Source organism: Oncorhynchus keta, chromosome 6, assembly GCF_023373465.1.
Source record: "Oncorhynchus keta strain PuntledgeMale-10-30-2019 chromosome 6, Oket_V2, whole genome shotgun sequence".
In the NCBI taxonomy this organism is placed as follows: Eukaryota; Metazoa; Chordata; class Actinopteri; order Salmoniformes; family Salmonidae; genus Oncorhynchus; species Oncorhynchus keta.
Genome location: NC_068426.1, coordinates 27,854,580 through 27,871,716, shown reverse-complemented (window position 1 = coordinate 27,871,716; position 17,137 = coordinate 27,854,580). Strand labels below are relative to the sequence as shown.

Below are 17,137 nucleotides of genomic sequence, written 5' to 3'. Positions count from 1 at the left end.
GGAGATGTGGAGGAGGCCGTAGGAGGGCAACAACCCAGCAGCAGGACCGCTACCTCCGCCTTTGTGCAAAGAGGAGCAGGAGGAGCACTGCCAGAGCCCTGCAAAATGACCTCCAGCAGGCCACAAATGTGCATGTGTCTGCTCAAACGGTCAGAAACAGACTCCATGAGGGTGGTATGAGGGCCCGATGTCCACAGGTGGGGGTTGTGCTTAGAGCCCAACACCGTGCAGGAGGTTTGGCATTTGCCAGAGAACACCAAGATTTGCAAATTCGCCACTGGTGCCCTGTGCTCTTCACAGATGAAAGCAGGTTCACACTGAGCACGTGACAGAGTCTGGAGACGCCGTAGATAATGTTCTGCTGCCTGCAACATCCTCCAGCATGACCGGTTTAGCGGTGGGTCAGACATGGTGTCGGGTGGCATTTCATTGGGGGGCCGCACAGCCCTCCATGTGCTCGCCAGAGGTAGCCTGACTGCCATTAGGTACCGAGATGAGATCCTCAGACCCCTTGTGAGATCATGTGCTGGTGCAGTTGGCCCAGGGTTCCTCCTAATGCAAGACAATGCTAGACATCATGTGGCTGGAGTGTGTCAGCAGTTCCTGCAAGAGGAAGGCATTGATGCTATGGACTGGCCCGCCCGTTCCCCAGACCTGAATCCAATTGAGCACATCTGGGACATCATGTCTCGCTCCATCCACCAACGCCACGTTGCACCACAGACTGTCCAGGAGTTGGCGGATGCTTTAGTCCAGGTCTGGGAGGAGATCCCTCAGGAGACCATCCGCCACCTCATCAGGTGCATGCCCAGGCGTTGTAGGGAGGTCATACAGGGACGTGGAGGCCACACACACTACTGAGCCTCATTTTGACTTGTTTAAAGGACATTACATCAAAGTCGGATCAGCCTGTAGTGTGGTTTTCCACTTTAATTTTGAGTGTGACTCCAAATCCAGACCTCCATGGGTTGATAAATTTGATTTCCATTGATAATTTTTGTGTGATTTAGTTGTCAGCACATTCAACTATGTAAAGAAAAAAGTATTTAATAAAAATATTTCATTCATTCAGATCTAGGATGTGTTATTTTAGTGTTCGTGTTATTTTAGTGTTCCCTTTATTGTTTTGAGCAGTGTCATTTTGAGAGAGCGTGGTAAGCAGCCTGAAACTACTGGAACCTATCGCAGTAGCCATTGCTTGGATTGAGATGGACAATGCCATCCTGTCTGATGTTCAGACTCTGTTTGCAGATGTAAGAGAAGAAATCTGCACTGCCCTGCCCACTTCACTGTTGCTCCTGCCCACTTCACTAGTGCTGAAATACATCAAAAAGCGTGAAGCTTTCTGCCTGAAGCTCATACACGCCGCAGCGTACGTGTTGGATGCCAAGTATGCTGGCAAGAGCATCCTGTCTGGTGCAGAGATCAACAAGGCCTATGGTGTCATCACTACTGTGTCTCGCCACCTTGGCCTGGATGAGGGCAAGGTTCTTGGCAGTCTGGCGAAGTACACTTCCAAGCAAGGGCTTTGGGATGGAGATGCAATATGGCAGTCGTGCCAACATATCTCATCAGCCACCTGGTGGAAGGGACTTTGTGGATCTGAGGCTCTTTCCCCTGTTGCCTCCATCATCATCCAAATCACACCAACATCAGCTGCTTCCGAGCACAACAGCTCCTTGTTTTGGAACACACAAACAAGCCATCCTCAAACATGGAACAAGCCATCCTCAACAAGGTTGGTAAGTGACAGTGAAGATGAGGCCTCAGAGTCTGATGTTCAAGAGGTGGACATTGAGGAGGTCCAGGGAGAAGACATGGAATCCTGAGAGGAAGACAACCATAGCTTTAGTTTCCAGACTATCATTTTACAGATGTATGTTAAAAACATTTTTGGGAGATGTCATTCAATATTATCTTTTGTTGTTCAGTGAAATCATCCCATGTGAAGAGTCACCTCATTTAAAGTTCAATTTGTAAAATATTATTATTTAAAAAAACAATTCTATTGGAAGGATTTAATCATTTGCAATTATGTCTACTGATAAGGTAAAAGGTTTCTGTTTCTGTCTCCATGTGATATGGTAAATATATCTAATGCAAAAAAACATCTACTTTTAAATGGTATTAATATTAATTTGCATATATTCCCGTTAATTCCCACGGAAAGTTAACTCCTCTGAATATTCCCCAAAATGTGCAACCCTTGTCCAAACACACCAAGACAGTCGTGAAGAGTGCACGACAAAACGTATTCTCTCTCAGGAGACTGAAAAGATTTGGCATGGGATTTGGCATTTTGGCATCCTCAGATCCTCAAAAGGTTCTACAGCTGCACCATCGAAAGTGTCCTGAAGGGTTGCATCACTGCCTGGTATGGCAACTGCTCGGGCTCCGACCGCAAGGCACTACAGAGGGTAGTGCGTATGGCCCAGTACATCACCAGGGCCAAGCTTCCTGACATCCAGGATCTCTACCAGGCGGTGTCAGAAAGGCCCTAAAAATTGTAAAAGATTCCAGCCACCCTAGTCATAGACTGTTCTCTCTGCTACCGCACGGCAAGCGGTACCGGAGAAGCAAGTCTAGGTCCAAGAGGCTTCTAAACAGCTTCTATCCCAAGCCATAAGACTCCTGAACAGCTAATCAAATTGCTACCCAGACTATTTTCATCCCCCCACCCCGCTTCTATGCTGCTGCTACTCTAGTATTATCTATGCATAGTCACTTTAATAACTCTACTTAAATGTACATATTACCTCGACACTGGTGCCCCCGCACATTGACTCTGTACCGGTACCCCCCTTGTATATAATCTCGCTATTGTTATTTCACTGCTGCTCTTTAATTATTTGTCTTATCTCTTTTCTTTTTTTTAAAAGGTATTTTCTTAACTGCATTGTTGGTTAAGGGCTTGTAAAGTAAGCATTTCACTGTAAGGTCTACTACACCTGTTGTGTTTGTCACATGCTAGATGAATGATCTGTTGGGGGATGAAGAGGGTATGGTGTGAGGATGGAAGTGTGTGTGAGGATGGTAATGATGGGGGGCTCTGGGTGTTAATGGCCAGAGGACTAAGCCTCTGTGGGGATTATGAGAAAATGGGGCGGGGTGTATACATGATCTATCAGGACTTAGTACCGGAATTATCCCAGCAGCAGCGTTTTCATTAGTGCAATGTTTAGAGGTCTTCAGAATTGTATAAGAGTGACTTGCTGTCATCCCCTCTGGGCCTGCGCACTGCCTGTAATGTGGCTGTAATTGTCCATTTTCTTTCTCTGGGGGGGAAAATACATCTGTCAGAGCTGATGGTAGGGGACACAGGGCTCATTATCGCAAATGTAATAGCTAGTGGGCAGGGTTCAGTGTATGTGCGATGGCAGTGAGCACAGTGGTGGGAGAGAGGGGTGGTAGTCAGGGGTTTAGAGTATTGCGGAGGGAAGTGAGGTATGTTAGTGGAACCGTTGTGAGTAGCATGGGGTGTAAGTGAAGAAACTGCTGAGGGCTCAAAGATGAAGTTTAAGAAGTTCATTACCATCATGCAGGCGGCCATGGGGATCGTCCCCCCTCAACAAAAGAGAGCTCCTACCACCTGGGAGGAAGCGATGGAAACCCCCAGGGTGAGTGAAGCTGAGGTGTGAAATTAATGTGGTCGATAGCATGTAGTAGTAGTTTGATTTTTATTTAACCTTTATTTAACCGGCAGGGTAGCCTAGTGGTTAGAGCATTGGACTAGTAACTGAAAGGTTGCATGTTCAAATCCCCGAGTTGACAAGGTACAAAATCTGTCGTTCTGCCCCTGAACAGGCAGTTAACCCACTGTTCCTAGGCCGTCATTAAAAATAAGATTTTGTTCTTAACTGACTTGCCTAGTAAAATAAAGGTAAAAACAAAAAAAAACAGGTAGGCAAGTTGAGAACAAGTTCTCATTTACAATTAGTATGTAGTAGTAGCATGTAGTAGTGTCGATAGCATGTAGTAGTGTCGATAGCATGTAGCTTAACTCTGGTGGATTCAAGTACACGCATTTACTGCACCTCTTAACGTAGTTTAATCATTTGCACTACAAATAATCACAATTGATTATTTGTGTGTGTGTGCCAGAATGTATAGATGTTTCAGACAAGATGGTTCTAGCCTACATGCTACAGCATGAGCATGTGTGTTGTCATTAGTTTCCGCTCGGGTCAGAGAGCTTTGAGTGTGACTATAGATGCACAGCAGATGAATGTAGCAGAGATCCTGTGAGTCGCATGGCTCTCTTGAGCTGACCCAGTCCAGTCACTCACTGGATCCATTATGGAACCTTTCTTTAGTTTGTGTGTGTTTTGATTTATTTATCAATCAAATGTATTTATAAAGCCCTTTTTACATCAGCATGTCACAAAGTGCTATATGACCCCTCACCCACTGAGGTTTTGTGTGTGTGATCCTTCGACCACTTTTGAGGACATTTGTAGATCAGTAATTCACTATACACAACATTGGTCTTAATCATTCTCCTAAGATGCATAGATTGCAGTATTCTTAGTTTGGAGATTTCCTAATTATGTAGTTCCAGGCTGTACCAATCACCGGCCGTGATTGGGAGTCACATAGGGCGGCGCACATTTGGCCCAGCATCGTCCGGGTTAGGGTTTGGCCAGGGTAGGTCGTTATTGTAAATACAAATGTGTTCTTAACGGACTTGCCTAGTCAAATAAAATAGAAATAAATATATGCTGATAGAAGCTTGCCTGTAGTTTCCCTGCACCTCTTAACACTGCTAGGGTCAGGGTATTGGGGAGACAGTTGAAAAGGAAAAGGCAAACAACACGCATTTAGTCAAAACAAAAATATGAACGCAACAATTTCAAAGATTTTACTAAGTTACAGTTCATATCAGTAAATTGTAATAAATTTATTAGGCCCTAATCTATGTATTTCACATGACTGGGAAACCGATATGAATCTGTTGGTCACAGATGCCTTTTTTTGAAAGGTAGGGGCATGGATCAGAACCCCTGTCAGTATCTAGTGTGACCACCATTTGCCTCATGCAGAGTGACACATTTCCTTTGCATAGAGAGTTGATCAGGCTGTTGATTGTGAAATGTTGTCCACTCTTCAATGGCTGTGTGAAGTTACCGGATATTGTCGGGAACTGAAACACACTGTCGTATACGTCAATCCAGAGCATCCCAAACATGCTCAATGAGTGACAGGTCTGCTTACTATACGGGCCATGGAAGAACTTGAACATTTTCAGCTTTCAGGAATTGTAAAATCAAATCAAATTTTATTTGTCACATACACATGGTTAGCAGATGTTAATGCGAGTGTAGCGAAATGCTTGTGCTTCTAGTTCCGACAATGCAGTAATAACCAACAAGTAATCTAACTAACAATTCCAAAACTACTGTCTTATACACAGTGTAAGGGGATAAAGAATATGTACATAAGGATATATGAAGGAGTGATGGTACAGGGCAGCATACAGTAGATGGTATCGAGTACAGTATATACATATGAGATGAGTATGTAGACAAAGTGGCATAGTTAAAGTGGCTAGTGATACATGTATTACATAAGGATGCAGTCGATGATATAGAGTACAGTATATACGTATGCATATGAGATGAATAATGTAGGGTAAGTAACATTATATAAGGTAGCATTGTTTAAAGTGGCTAGTGATATATTTACATCATTTCCCATCAATTCCCATTATTAAAGTGGCTGGAGTTGGGTCAGTGTCAATGACAGTGTGTTGGCAGCAGCCACTCAATGTTAGTGGTGGCTGTTTAACAGTCTGATGGCCTTGAGATAGAAGCTGTTTTTCAGTCTCTCTGTCCCAGCTTTGATGCACTTATACTGACCTCGCCTTCTGGATGATAGCGGGGTGAACAGGCAGTGGCTCGGGTGATTGATGTCCTTGATGATCTTTATGGCCTTCCTGTAACATCGGGTGGTGTAGGTGTCCTGGAGGGCAGGTAGTTTGCCCCCGGTGATGCGTTGTGCAGACCTCACTACCCTCTGGAAAGCCTTACGGTTGAGGGCGGAGCAGTTGCCGTACCAGGCGGTGATACAGCCCGCCAGGATGCTCTCGATTGTGCATCTGTAGAAGTTTGTGAGTGCTTTTGGTGACGAGCCGAATTTCTTCAGCCTACTGAGGTTGAAGAGGCGCTGCTGCGCCTTCTTCACGACGCTGTCTGTGTGAGAGGACCAATTCAGTTTGTCTATGATGTGTATGCCGAGGAACTTAACTTGCTACCCTCTCCACTACTGTTCCATCGATGTGGATAGGGGGGTGTTCCCTCTGCTGTTTCCTGAAGTCCAGAATCATCTCCTTAGGTTTGTTGACGTTGAGTGTGAGGTTATTTTCCTGACACCACACTTCGAGGGCCCTCACCTCCTCCCTGTAGGCCGTCTCGTCGTTGTTGGTAATCAAGCCTACCACTGTTGTGTCGTCTGCAAACTTGATGATTGAGTTGGAGGCGTGCGTGGCCACGCAGTCGTGGGTGAACAGGGAGTACAGGAGAGGGCTCAGAACGCACCCTTGTGGGGCCCCCGTGTTGAGGATCAGCGGGGAGGAGATGTTGTTGCCTACCCTCACCACCTGGGGGCGGCCCGTCAGGAAGTCCAGTACCCAGTAGCACAGGGCGGGGTCGAGACCCAGGGTCTCGAGCTTGATGACGAGCTTGGAGGGTACTATGGTGTTGAATGCCGAGCTGTAGTCGATGAACAGCATTCTCACATAGGTATTCCTCTTGTCCAGATGGGTTAGGGCAGTGTGCGGTAAGCAAATTGGAGTGGGTCTAGGGTGTCAGGTAGGGTGGAGGTGATATGGTCCTTGACTAGTCTCTCAAAGCACTTCATGATGACGGAAGTGAGTGCTACGGGGCGTGTGTATTGTGTGCAGATCTTTGCGACATGGGGCGTGCATTATCATGCAATTGTGTTCACATAACCGCACTGCCACTCTGTTTACAACGTTGACATCAGCAAACCACTCGCCAACACTCTGCCATACACGCTGTCGGCCATCTGCCCGGTACTGTTGAAACCGGGATTAACCCTTGAAGAGCACACTTCTCCAGCGTGTCAGTGGATATCGAAGGTGAGCATTTGCCCACTGAAGCTGGTTACAACGTTGAACTGCAGTCAGTCAGTCAGTCAAGACCCTGGTGAGGACGACAAGCATGCAGATGAGCTTCCCTGAGACGGTTTCTGACAGTTTGTGCAGAAAATCTTATTTTTGTGCATTTGGGTTTTGTGGGATTTTTTTTATTCAGCTCATGAAACATGGGACCTACACCTTACATGTTGTGTTTTTATATTTTTGTATGGTGTATTTATTCCTCTTCTGACACAAGGCCAAATAGCAGAGCATATGTTTGGCTCAAATGCAAACAGATTACAGCTGCACTGGCTCTCCTTGTTGTCCCCTCCCCCCTCCTCTGCCCTCTTACCAATGCAATCAATTTATTTTTTACATTTTTTTGTGTATTTATTTTTTAATGATTTTTGTATTCGACGGGCAGAATAAATAGCATTAGACAAATGCTTTATCGCTGCATGTCCATATCACATGACATTCAATAATACAGATGTTAATCAATAAAATAAGGTATTTATAGTACATGTGTAACTGGTGTGAAATGGCTAGCTAGTTTGCGTTGCACGCTAGCAGCGTTTCATTTTGTGACGTCACACATGCTCTGAGACTTGCTCTGCAAGGGCCACGGCTTTTTTGCAGAAATCGGTACTGATGCTTCATGGGAGGCAGTTGTTGTTTTCAGAGGGTCCCTGGGTCGAACCCAGGTTGGGGCAAGGAGAGGGATGGAAGCAACTCTTACACATGCACAGACATACCAATTAACAGTACATGGTATGCTAATTGATTCCACCATTACAAGATCAAATATTTGTCTTAATTAGTTTCTACTTTTTTTCTTCCGAGCTACATTTGACATAGGTTGACAATTAAAACTCCTTATACAAAGTTGAACACTGATCTTAATTTTGAGTAATGATTATCTCCCCACAGGGACACATCCAGTACTGACCAGTCCAACACTGACCTGTACCGATCTAGCTGCTCCTGGGATAGGTTCTACTGGACCAAAGAAGCCCAGTACCCGTGTCTCCGTCGACTCACTTCACCCAGCTACACTGCTATTCTGAAGGTACGTCATCATTTCTGCAAACTTTGTACATGTATTCTTTACCCATCCTAATCTGCCCTAAGACCGTGAGTGTGTGTGGTTGGACATATGATTTATACATTGCCATTTTGTGATCTACACTGTAAACAGGAAATCAAGAGTGGTTTTGGCAGTAGGATATGGTTTAAAAGTCCGTTTGAAAATCTCTGCTGGATATCTATTACCTTGGATCATCCTTCGGTTCTTTTTTTTAACATTTTTTATTTATTTCACCTTTATTTAACCAGGTAGGCTAGTTGAGAACAAGTTCTCATTTGCAACTGCGACCTGGCCAAAATAAAGCATAGCAGTGTGAACAGACAACACAGAGTTACACATGGAGTAAACAATTAACAAGTCAATAACACAGTAGAAAAAAATGGGCAGTCTATATACAATGTGTGCAAAAGGCATGAGGAGGCGAATAATACAATTTTGCAGATTAACACTGGAGTGATAAATGATCAGATGGTCATGTACAGGTAGAGATATTGGTGTGCAAAAGAGCAGAAAAGTAAATAAATAAAAAACAGTATAAAAACAGTATGGGAATGAGGTAGGTGAAAATGGGTGGGCTATTTACCAATAGACTATGTACAGCTGCAGCTGCTCATGTTCCTCATTCACAATGTATCCAAGGCCTATGTCCCTTAGCACTATTTCGAAGTTGCTGGCCCACGCACCTCACCCAATGCATATTTAACCAGGAGTCTTCCATAGAAGCAGTTGAAAGAGAACTCGGCGGAAAAGATTCAGGCCAAACCATCACAAGATTATTGCGCTAAATGCATGTGCAACCGGAAATGCTGTTTGATCTTGAGGCTACTAGTAGCACTGTTATCTACTTTACTTTGATGCAATGATATGGAGCTACGATTGATGGCTACATAACTTGACAGCTCTGAATCTGATATTGGAACGAGACACCAGCATATTAATATTTTTATTCAGCTTGCATTGTTATTAGATTGAAAAACCTGTCCTTTTTACACCACTGAAACTCTACAACTTACAATCATTCTGTCCATTTTGGAACTGACTGATTTGCCTCTGTTAGTCTTGGGACACCCAGGGGTGAAAAATCTATTAAACTAATCTGGAAGGATCCATTTTGTCAAAATAAAATTGACAGAATTCCAAATGATAATGAATGCGTGTTGTATTTTATTGGTTTGAACATTAGTTGGGTGTTTTTGTATAAATTATTTGGTTGTGGTAATGGACTGCGTTTTTATAGGTCTACGTATTTGTTGAGATAAAATATTGAGACGCTTACCTCCATCTTGAATTGGTACATCCTAATACTGTCGTCTCTTTCGGCAGTCGGACTCACTCAACATACTGAGTTGTTTTACAGAGTCTTTAAAAAAGGTTTTAACTCTGACCCTTCTTCCAGAATTGGGTAACAACACCCCCCACGTCTATTTCTATGGGCACAAGGACTGTTCATGACACAAAACTGTTCACCCCCCTTGTTGGCAGATAGAACATTTGCAATTCTACACATTTTGCCATGTTTTTTTGTGATATTTGGGTGAGTCAAACATTACAATAAAATGTTAGCTGACATGGGTTGGTTGATCTGGACATTTCTGACAGGTTGGAAATCACTATAAAATCCGAGCCTAGTAGTGGTTTTAATCCAGTAGTGTAGGTAAATGTTAACCCCTTGAAATCTGTTAGTGTCTTTGATAGAGTGCATTTGGGCACACCGTGTAGTGTAGCTAGCTGTTCTGCAAGTAGAGGGCGTACTGCTACTAGAAGACATTCTAGAGTGGACTAGTCTGATGGCTGCCCTTTAGATAAAAACACACCTTAATGAGAACTGTTTAGAATTGCAGTGCTGGAGTTGTAGGCATACCTGGCATGTGTTTTGTGTAAGGCTTTGTAGTGGATTTGTATGCTTGTTTGTGTTGTCTTATTATATTGTGTGTGTGCATGACATTTGTTGTTTTGTCTGAACAAGAATATAGCATGTGGTTAAAGCGTTTGCTTTTGTGTATGCATACTGGGTATATCCATTTAAATTCAATCTCTTTTTGATGTCTCTTTTGATTTTAAACCTTCCATACATGTTTGCCCATGGAAGAAGTGAGTTTTTGGAACTGAACGACAAACACATATATAATTTAAATGATTACAAACAATTGTTGTCAAACAATTTGTGTATTGTTTTGTTGTACAAAACAATCCTTTTCATAATGTCAATTTATCTAAACGCAGAAACTCATATTCTTTTCATATTCGCATATGTTGTAGCTTAGACCTCATTTCACATCTGAGATTTTTGTGTTGTGCCTGCCATCGGTTGAGACACAACATTCTCTTGAATAGAGAGAGGGTGGGTGTTATTTCAAACATAAAAATATAATTCATAGACTGGACCTATCCCTTCAAACCACTGCAAGTTCGCTGATAGACCATTTGACATTTTAATTTAATAGAAATTGTAACTTTTAATTACTACCAAAAACAAAGATTATCGCTGGTCCACCCACCAAGTGAATGTTAACGTAAAAACATGCTCTGGTACTTTGGTGACTAAGAAAGCATTTTTTTAATCTCCCGCTTTGTGCTGGATGTGTCAATGTGTAGTTCATATATGCATAATAACTGTACCTCAATTAGCCAAGAAATACCTAATTTGAAAGCAACTGTTCTCTTGAAGCTATGCTGTGCAATTTTCCCCACGTGGGCCAGCTCCCGAGCAATTTGAGTTATAGCCAATGTGCTTCAGCCCCTGGCATTTGAGTGACAGCTAGCAAGAGGCCTGCCCAGCGATATCCAATAAGGTTGCAGGGCGGGCCCAACAGAGGGAGAGTGCAATGAGGTGGTGCACATACAGTACCGGGCAAAAGTTTGGACACAGCTAATAATTTATTATTATTATTATTATTATTTTATTTTTTTTACCTTTATTTAACCAGGCAAGTCAGTTAAGAACAAATTCTTATTTTCAATGACGGCCTGGGAACAGTGGGTTAACTGCCTGTTCAGGGGCAGGATGACAGATTTGTACCTTGTCAGCTCGGGGGTTTGAACTCGCAACCTTCCGGTTACTAGTCCAACGCTCTAACCACTAGGCTACGCTGCCGCCCCATTCAGGGGCTTTTCTTTGTTTTTAATATTATCTACATTGTAGAATAATAGTGAAGATATTAAAACGATGAAAAAACACATATGGAATCATGTAGTAACCAAAAAAGTGTTCAAAATAGATTTTAAATTTGAGATTCTTCAATGTAGCCACCCTATGCCTTGATGACAGCTTCGCACACTCTTGGCATTCTCTCAACCAGCTTCATGTGGTAGTCCCCTGGAATGCATTTCAATTAACAGGTGTGCGTTGTTAGTTTCTGGAATGTCTTAATGCGTTTGAGCCAATCTTTGGGGACCACTTTTGGCTGGTGAGTGCTACTTTCAGAGCTACTGACTCTAAAGTATACAAAAGTACCAGAGAATCTTTTTAAATGATAGGTCTTGATGTCTATTCTATTAATTATATTTCTATGATTTCAATAGATTTCCTATGGAGGGTTGACAGTATAATTCAAAACAGCAGATTTTCAAGTCAACATTCTCTGATGTGTGGACATCCAACTATCCTTCTTGGTATCATTTTGAAAGTTTACATTTACATTTAAGTCATTTAGCAGACGCTCTTATCCAGAGCGACTTACAAATTGGTGCATTCACCTTATGACATCCAGTGGAACAGCCACTTTACAATAGTGCATCTAAATCTTTTAAGGGGGGGTGAGATGGATTACTTATCCTATCCTAGGTATTCCTTAAAGAGGTGGGGTTTCAGGTGTCTCCGGAAGGTGGTGATTGACTCCGCTGTCCTGGCATCGTGAGGGAGTTTGTTCCACCATTGGGGGGCCAGAGCAGCGAACAGTTTTGACTGGGCTGAGCGGGAACTGTACTTCCTCAGCGGTAGGGAGGCGAGCAGGCCAGAGGTGGATGAACGCAGTGCCCTTGTTTGGGTGTAGGGCCTGATCAGAGCCTGGAGGTACTGAGGTGCCGTTCCCCTCACAGTTCCGTAGGCAAGCACCATGGTCTTGTAGCGGATGCGAGCTTCAACTGGAAGCCAGTGGAGAGAGCGGGGTGACGTGAGAGAACTTGGGAAGGTTGAACACCAGACGGGCTGCGGCGTTCTGGATGAGTTGTAGGGGTTTAATGGCACAGGCAGGGAGCCCAGCCAACAGCGAGTTGCAGTAATCCAGACGGGATATGACAAGTGCCTGGATAAGGACCTGCGCCGCTTCCTGTGTGAGGCAGGGTCGTACTCTGCGGATGTTGTAGAGCATGAACCTACAGGAACGGGCCACCGCCTTGATGTTAGTTGAGAACGACAGGGTGTTGTCCAGGATCACGCCAAGGTTCTTAGCGCTCTGGGAGGAGGACACAATGGAGTTGTCAACCGTGATGGCGAGATCATGGAACGGGCAGTCCTTCCCGGGAGGAAGAGCAGCTCCGTCTTGCCGAGGTTCAGCTTGAGGTGGTGATCCGTCATCCACACTGATATGTCTGCCAGACATGCAGAGATGCGATTCGCCACCTGGTCATCAGAAGGGGGAAAGGAGAAGATTAATTGTGTGTCGTCTGCATAGCAATGATAGGAGAGACCATGTGAGGTTATGACAGAGCCAAGTGACTTGGTGTATAGCGAGAATAGGAGAGGGCCTAGAACAGAGCCCTGGGGGACACCAGTGGTGAGAGCGCCTGGTGAGGAGACAGATTCTCGTCACGCCACCTGGTAGGAGCGACCTGTCAGGTAGGACGCAATCCAAGCGTGGGCCGCGCCGGAGATGACCAACTCGGAGAGGGTGGAGAGGAGGATCTGATGGTTCACAGTATCGAAGGCAGCCGATAGGTCTAGAAGGATGAGAGCAGAGGAGAGAGAGTTAGCTTTAGCGGTGCGGAGCGCCTCCGTGATACAGAGAAGAGCAGTCTCAGTTGAATGACTAGTCTTGAAACCTGACTGATTTGGATCAAGAAGGTCATTCTGAGAGAGATAGCGGGAGAGCTGGCCAAGGACGGCACGTTCAAGATTTTTGGAGGGAAAAGAAAGAAGGGATACTGGTCTGTAGTTGTTGACATCGGAGGGATCGAGTGTTGGTTTTTTCAGAAGGGGTGCAACTCTCGCTCTCTTGAAGACGGAAGGGACGTAGCCAGCGGTCAGGGATGAGTTGATGAGCGAGGTGAGGTAAGGGAGAAGGTCTCCGGAAATGGTCTGGAGGGGATGGGGTCAAGCGGGCAGGTTGTTGGGCGGCCGGCCGTCACAAGACGCGAGATTTCATCTGGAGAGAGAGGGGAGAAAGAGGTCAGAGCACAGGGTAGGGCAGTGTGAGCAGAACCAGCGGTGTCGTTTGACTTAGCAAACGAGGATCGGATGTCGTCGACCTTCTTTTCAAAATGGTTGACGAAGTCATCTGCAGAGAGGGAGGAGGGGGGGGGGAGGGGGAGGAGGATTCAGGAGGGAGGAGAAGGTGGCAAAGAGCTTCCTAGGGTTAGAGGCAGATGCTTGGAATTTAGAGTGGTAGAAAGTGGCTTTAGCAGCAGAGACAGAAGAGGAAAATGTAGAGAGGAGGGAGTGAAAGGATGCCAGGTCCGCAGGGAGGCGAGTTTTCCTCCATTTCCGCTCGGCTGCCCGGAGCCCTGTTCTGTGAGCTCGCAATGAGTCGTCGAGCCACGGAGCGGGAGGGGAGGACCGAGCCGGCCTGGAGGATAGGGGGCAAAGAGAGTCAAAGGATGCAGAAAGGGAGGAGAGGAGGGTTGAGGAGGCAGAATCAGGAGTTAGGTTGGAGAAGGTTTGAGCAGAGGGAAGAGGAGAGAGTAGCGGGGGAGAGAGAGCGAAGGTTGGGACGGCGCGATACCATCCGAGTAGGGGCAGTGTGGGAAGTGTTGGATGAGAGCGAGAGGGAAAAGGATACAAGGTAGTGGTCGGAGACTTGGAGGGGAGTTGCAGTGAGGTTAGTGGAAGAACAGCATCTAGTAAAGACGAGGTCGAGCGTATTGCCTGCCTTGTGAGTAGGGGGGGGAGGGTGAGGTCAAAAGAGGAGAGGAGTGGAAAGAAGGAGGCAGAGAGGAATGAGTCAAAGGTAGACGTGGGGAGGTTAAAGTCGCCCAGAACTGTGAGAGGTGAGCCGTCCTCAGGAAAGGAGCTTATTAAGGTATTAAAGTTTAAATGTAAATTTTATTCCCATAGTAGTGCATTTATCAGCCAAAACATGACACCTACCCTGTATTCAAGAGCATGTTGTGTCTCAACCAATGGCAGGCAGAACACGTTAGCTAATGTAAAATAGGATTTTTTAATTTTTTTTGGGGGGGGGACCATTTGTGACTAGGCATTGCCTACTAATTGTCTACGAATTGGTTGATTATGTCATTGGAAACACTTAGAGAAAGGATATTGTTTTTACTACATAGAAACGTGCCATTTTCACATGTTGATATTGGGGTGGTGCTTGAGATTATGAAGTTGAAACATTGTGAAATTACATTTTAATTATTCAGAAATTAATTTTTGTCACATAGTTTTACATACAATATAAAATATTTTGACAACCCTGTTTGTAAGTTTTAAAATTCCATCAATTTCAACCGTTTTATCTTTTTCAGTGATGAAAACATGGTATGATGGGGTATGCAAAATTGGTCAACTTTGAGCACCTTTATCTCTTGAATATTTTGGCATTCGGGTCCAAAAAGTCACTTTCTGACCACTTCTACAATGGGAAATTTAGGTTCCGTTTAAATCAAAAGGGATGCTGTCAAAAAGTGATTGAATTCAAATGGATTTACCCTATTTGAGTTAAATGCGTTCCCACGTACATCTGCATATACTCATTCGTATATGTCGGTGTGCGATTTATCTCGGTGCATCTATGCACGTTATTTTGTGTGCATGTGTATTTAATCATCGCCGCGTTTGCAATTGTGTGTTTACACTCTGTGGACGGTGGGATTTGCGCTGAATGTAGGCCAGCAAAATAGAGCTTACGTCAAAGCTAGGCAGGCAGATAAATGCAGGGTGTGGCCGCTGTGGGAATGGATGAGGTCGTGGCGTAGCAGCTCAGGCAGCCAGAGCAAATAGTCAGTGGAGGTAGATAGAGCAGAGAAGGAACCATGAAGACTGTCCTACACCTGCACAGAAAGTGGATCCACACCTACAAGGCCATCCGTATCCTCCAGGGGCTTGTGAGTGACTTCAGCTTGGCTTTAGTTAGACAGGTGGTCTCTGGGTGGAAAGGTAGACCGATCGGCAGGTGTTTCATGGTGGGTGTAGCAGTTGGTTAAAATGTGGGTGGGTACTTTGGTCAAGTTCTCTGTTTTCAGCTGGTATGTGTACTGTATTGGATGGTTCGTGTAAGGCTGAGGGTGTGCGGAAGCAGTAGTCCATGTGTGATTCTGCTGATTATTTGGTGTGTACTGTACCATGTGCTCAGAGGGCATTGGTTGGGAACATGGAATTTGTTTGTGCCGGGTATAGCGGAGGGTTATCTTATGTGACCTTTCTGTTGGGTATGTGAGATTTTGAGCATGATGTTTGGCATGGTCCCTCATGATTGAGCTAATAGTGTGCACCTCAGTAGGTCCTGTTGAACTGAGAGAGACACATGGTTATCTCCTGTTCATTGTGGAACGTGTCCTTCTCCCATAGAGCCCAGTCATGGAGGAAACCGTGTGGGAGCAGTACACAGTGACGCTGCAGAGGGTGAGTCCAGCTTTACAACAACACACACACAGCACCACACTGGATTACTACACAATACAACCCGTTTAAGTACTGAAACCATAACACACTACACCACTCTTCACTGCGACTGTATCACACTTCAATGTGTACTTTTATAACCAAAACAGAATTGAATTCTAATTGTCATGCGCAGCTACACCACCAGATTACAATGCAATACACCGTGGGTCCTTTTTTTAAGATGTGTTTCAGAACATCTGACGCACTCTAGTACATGTTCACCCATCTACAGCACACAGACTGGAATAATGCCATGCATGCAATCACATCTGCCCAGGACAGTTAATCGTGTGGCGCTCGTGCTCATTGTCTCCTCCACTCACTCTGCTCTGGCTATAAAGCTGCTTTTTTTTAACCACCACATCACTGACCCTTCCAAATCCAGCTGTCATACAATCTGCTAGCGAGGATAGAGAGAGAGTGTAACGGGCTAATGTAATGCTCCTTTAGCCGTTACAGAATAGGGACTGTAGGTTATAGCATAGAGAGTTATCGACCGACCTTCACATGCCGACGCTGTCGGCCAAACTCTCGCGGGCGGAGCAGGGAATGTTTTTGTACAGATGGGAGAGGAGATGGGGGTGTTTAAATCTCTGCTCTAATCTCATCTGGTCAGCACGGGGGCAGGTACATCACACAGACAACAAGGAGAGAGAGAGAGACACACACACACACACCTAAACACTAGGTAGGATGTATGGCTTATCTTACATAAAGACTTCATCACAAACTTACAGACAGATACATTTACTCACACACTAACCCGAACAGATGAGGTCACACAGGCACTCGCACACCCATACAAAAACATCTCTAATACATGTCCTCTTCACTGCAGGACCCCAAGATGGGTTTTGGTATTGCAGTGTCCGGGGGGCGGGACAACCCCAACGAGGAAAGCGGGGAGATGTCCATAGTGGTATCTGACGTACTTCAGGGAGGGCCCGCTGATGGCCTGCTATTGTATGTACTTCTTGTCAATCAGTCATTATGAGAAATCAAGTGTTCTGTCATTTTGAGGAGCTAATGTGTGTACAGTTTGTATATCCTCATATGTTAATTGTGTTTTGTAGTGAGAATGACCGGGTGGTGCAGGTGAACGCCATTCCCATGGACAGCGTGCCACACTCCTTCGCTGTACAGACCCTCAGAAAGTGTGGAAAAGTAGCCAAAATTGTGAGTGTTTGAC

General features: G+C 44.9%; 1 protein-coding gene across 3 annotated transcripts in view; it reads left to right on the top strand.

Annotated features, from left to right (window-relative positions):
- Positions 1-17,137, top strand: part of LOC118385333 (tight junction protein ZO-2-like) — a 44,378-nt gene that overhangs the window by 8,167 nt on the left and 19,074 nt on the right. For 2 of the 3 annotated variants that reach the window (XM_052521216.1, XM_052521218.1), the window contains exons 1-4: positions 15,303-15,389; positions 15,853-15,906; positions 16,787-16,911; positions 17,022-17,124. In XM_052521216.1, coding sequence (XP_052377176.1) covers positions 15,318-15,389; positions 15,853-15,906; positions 16,787-16,911; positions 17,022-17,124 — 354 coding nt within the window. In that variant the 5' untranslated portion in view covers positions 15,303-15,317. Of the gene's footprint in view, positions 1-8,026; positions 8,166-15,302; positions 15,390-15,852; positions 15,907-16,786; positions 16,912-17,021; positions 17,125-17,137 lie in introns of those variants that run through there. The other variant, XM_052521217.1, reaches the window with a different exon arrangement.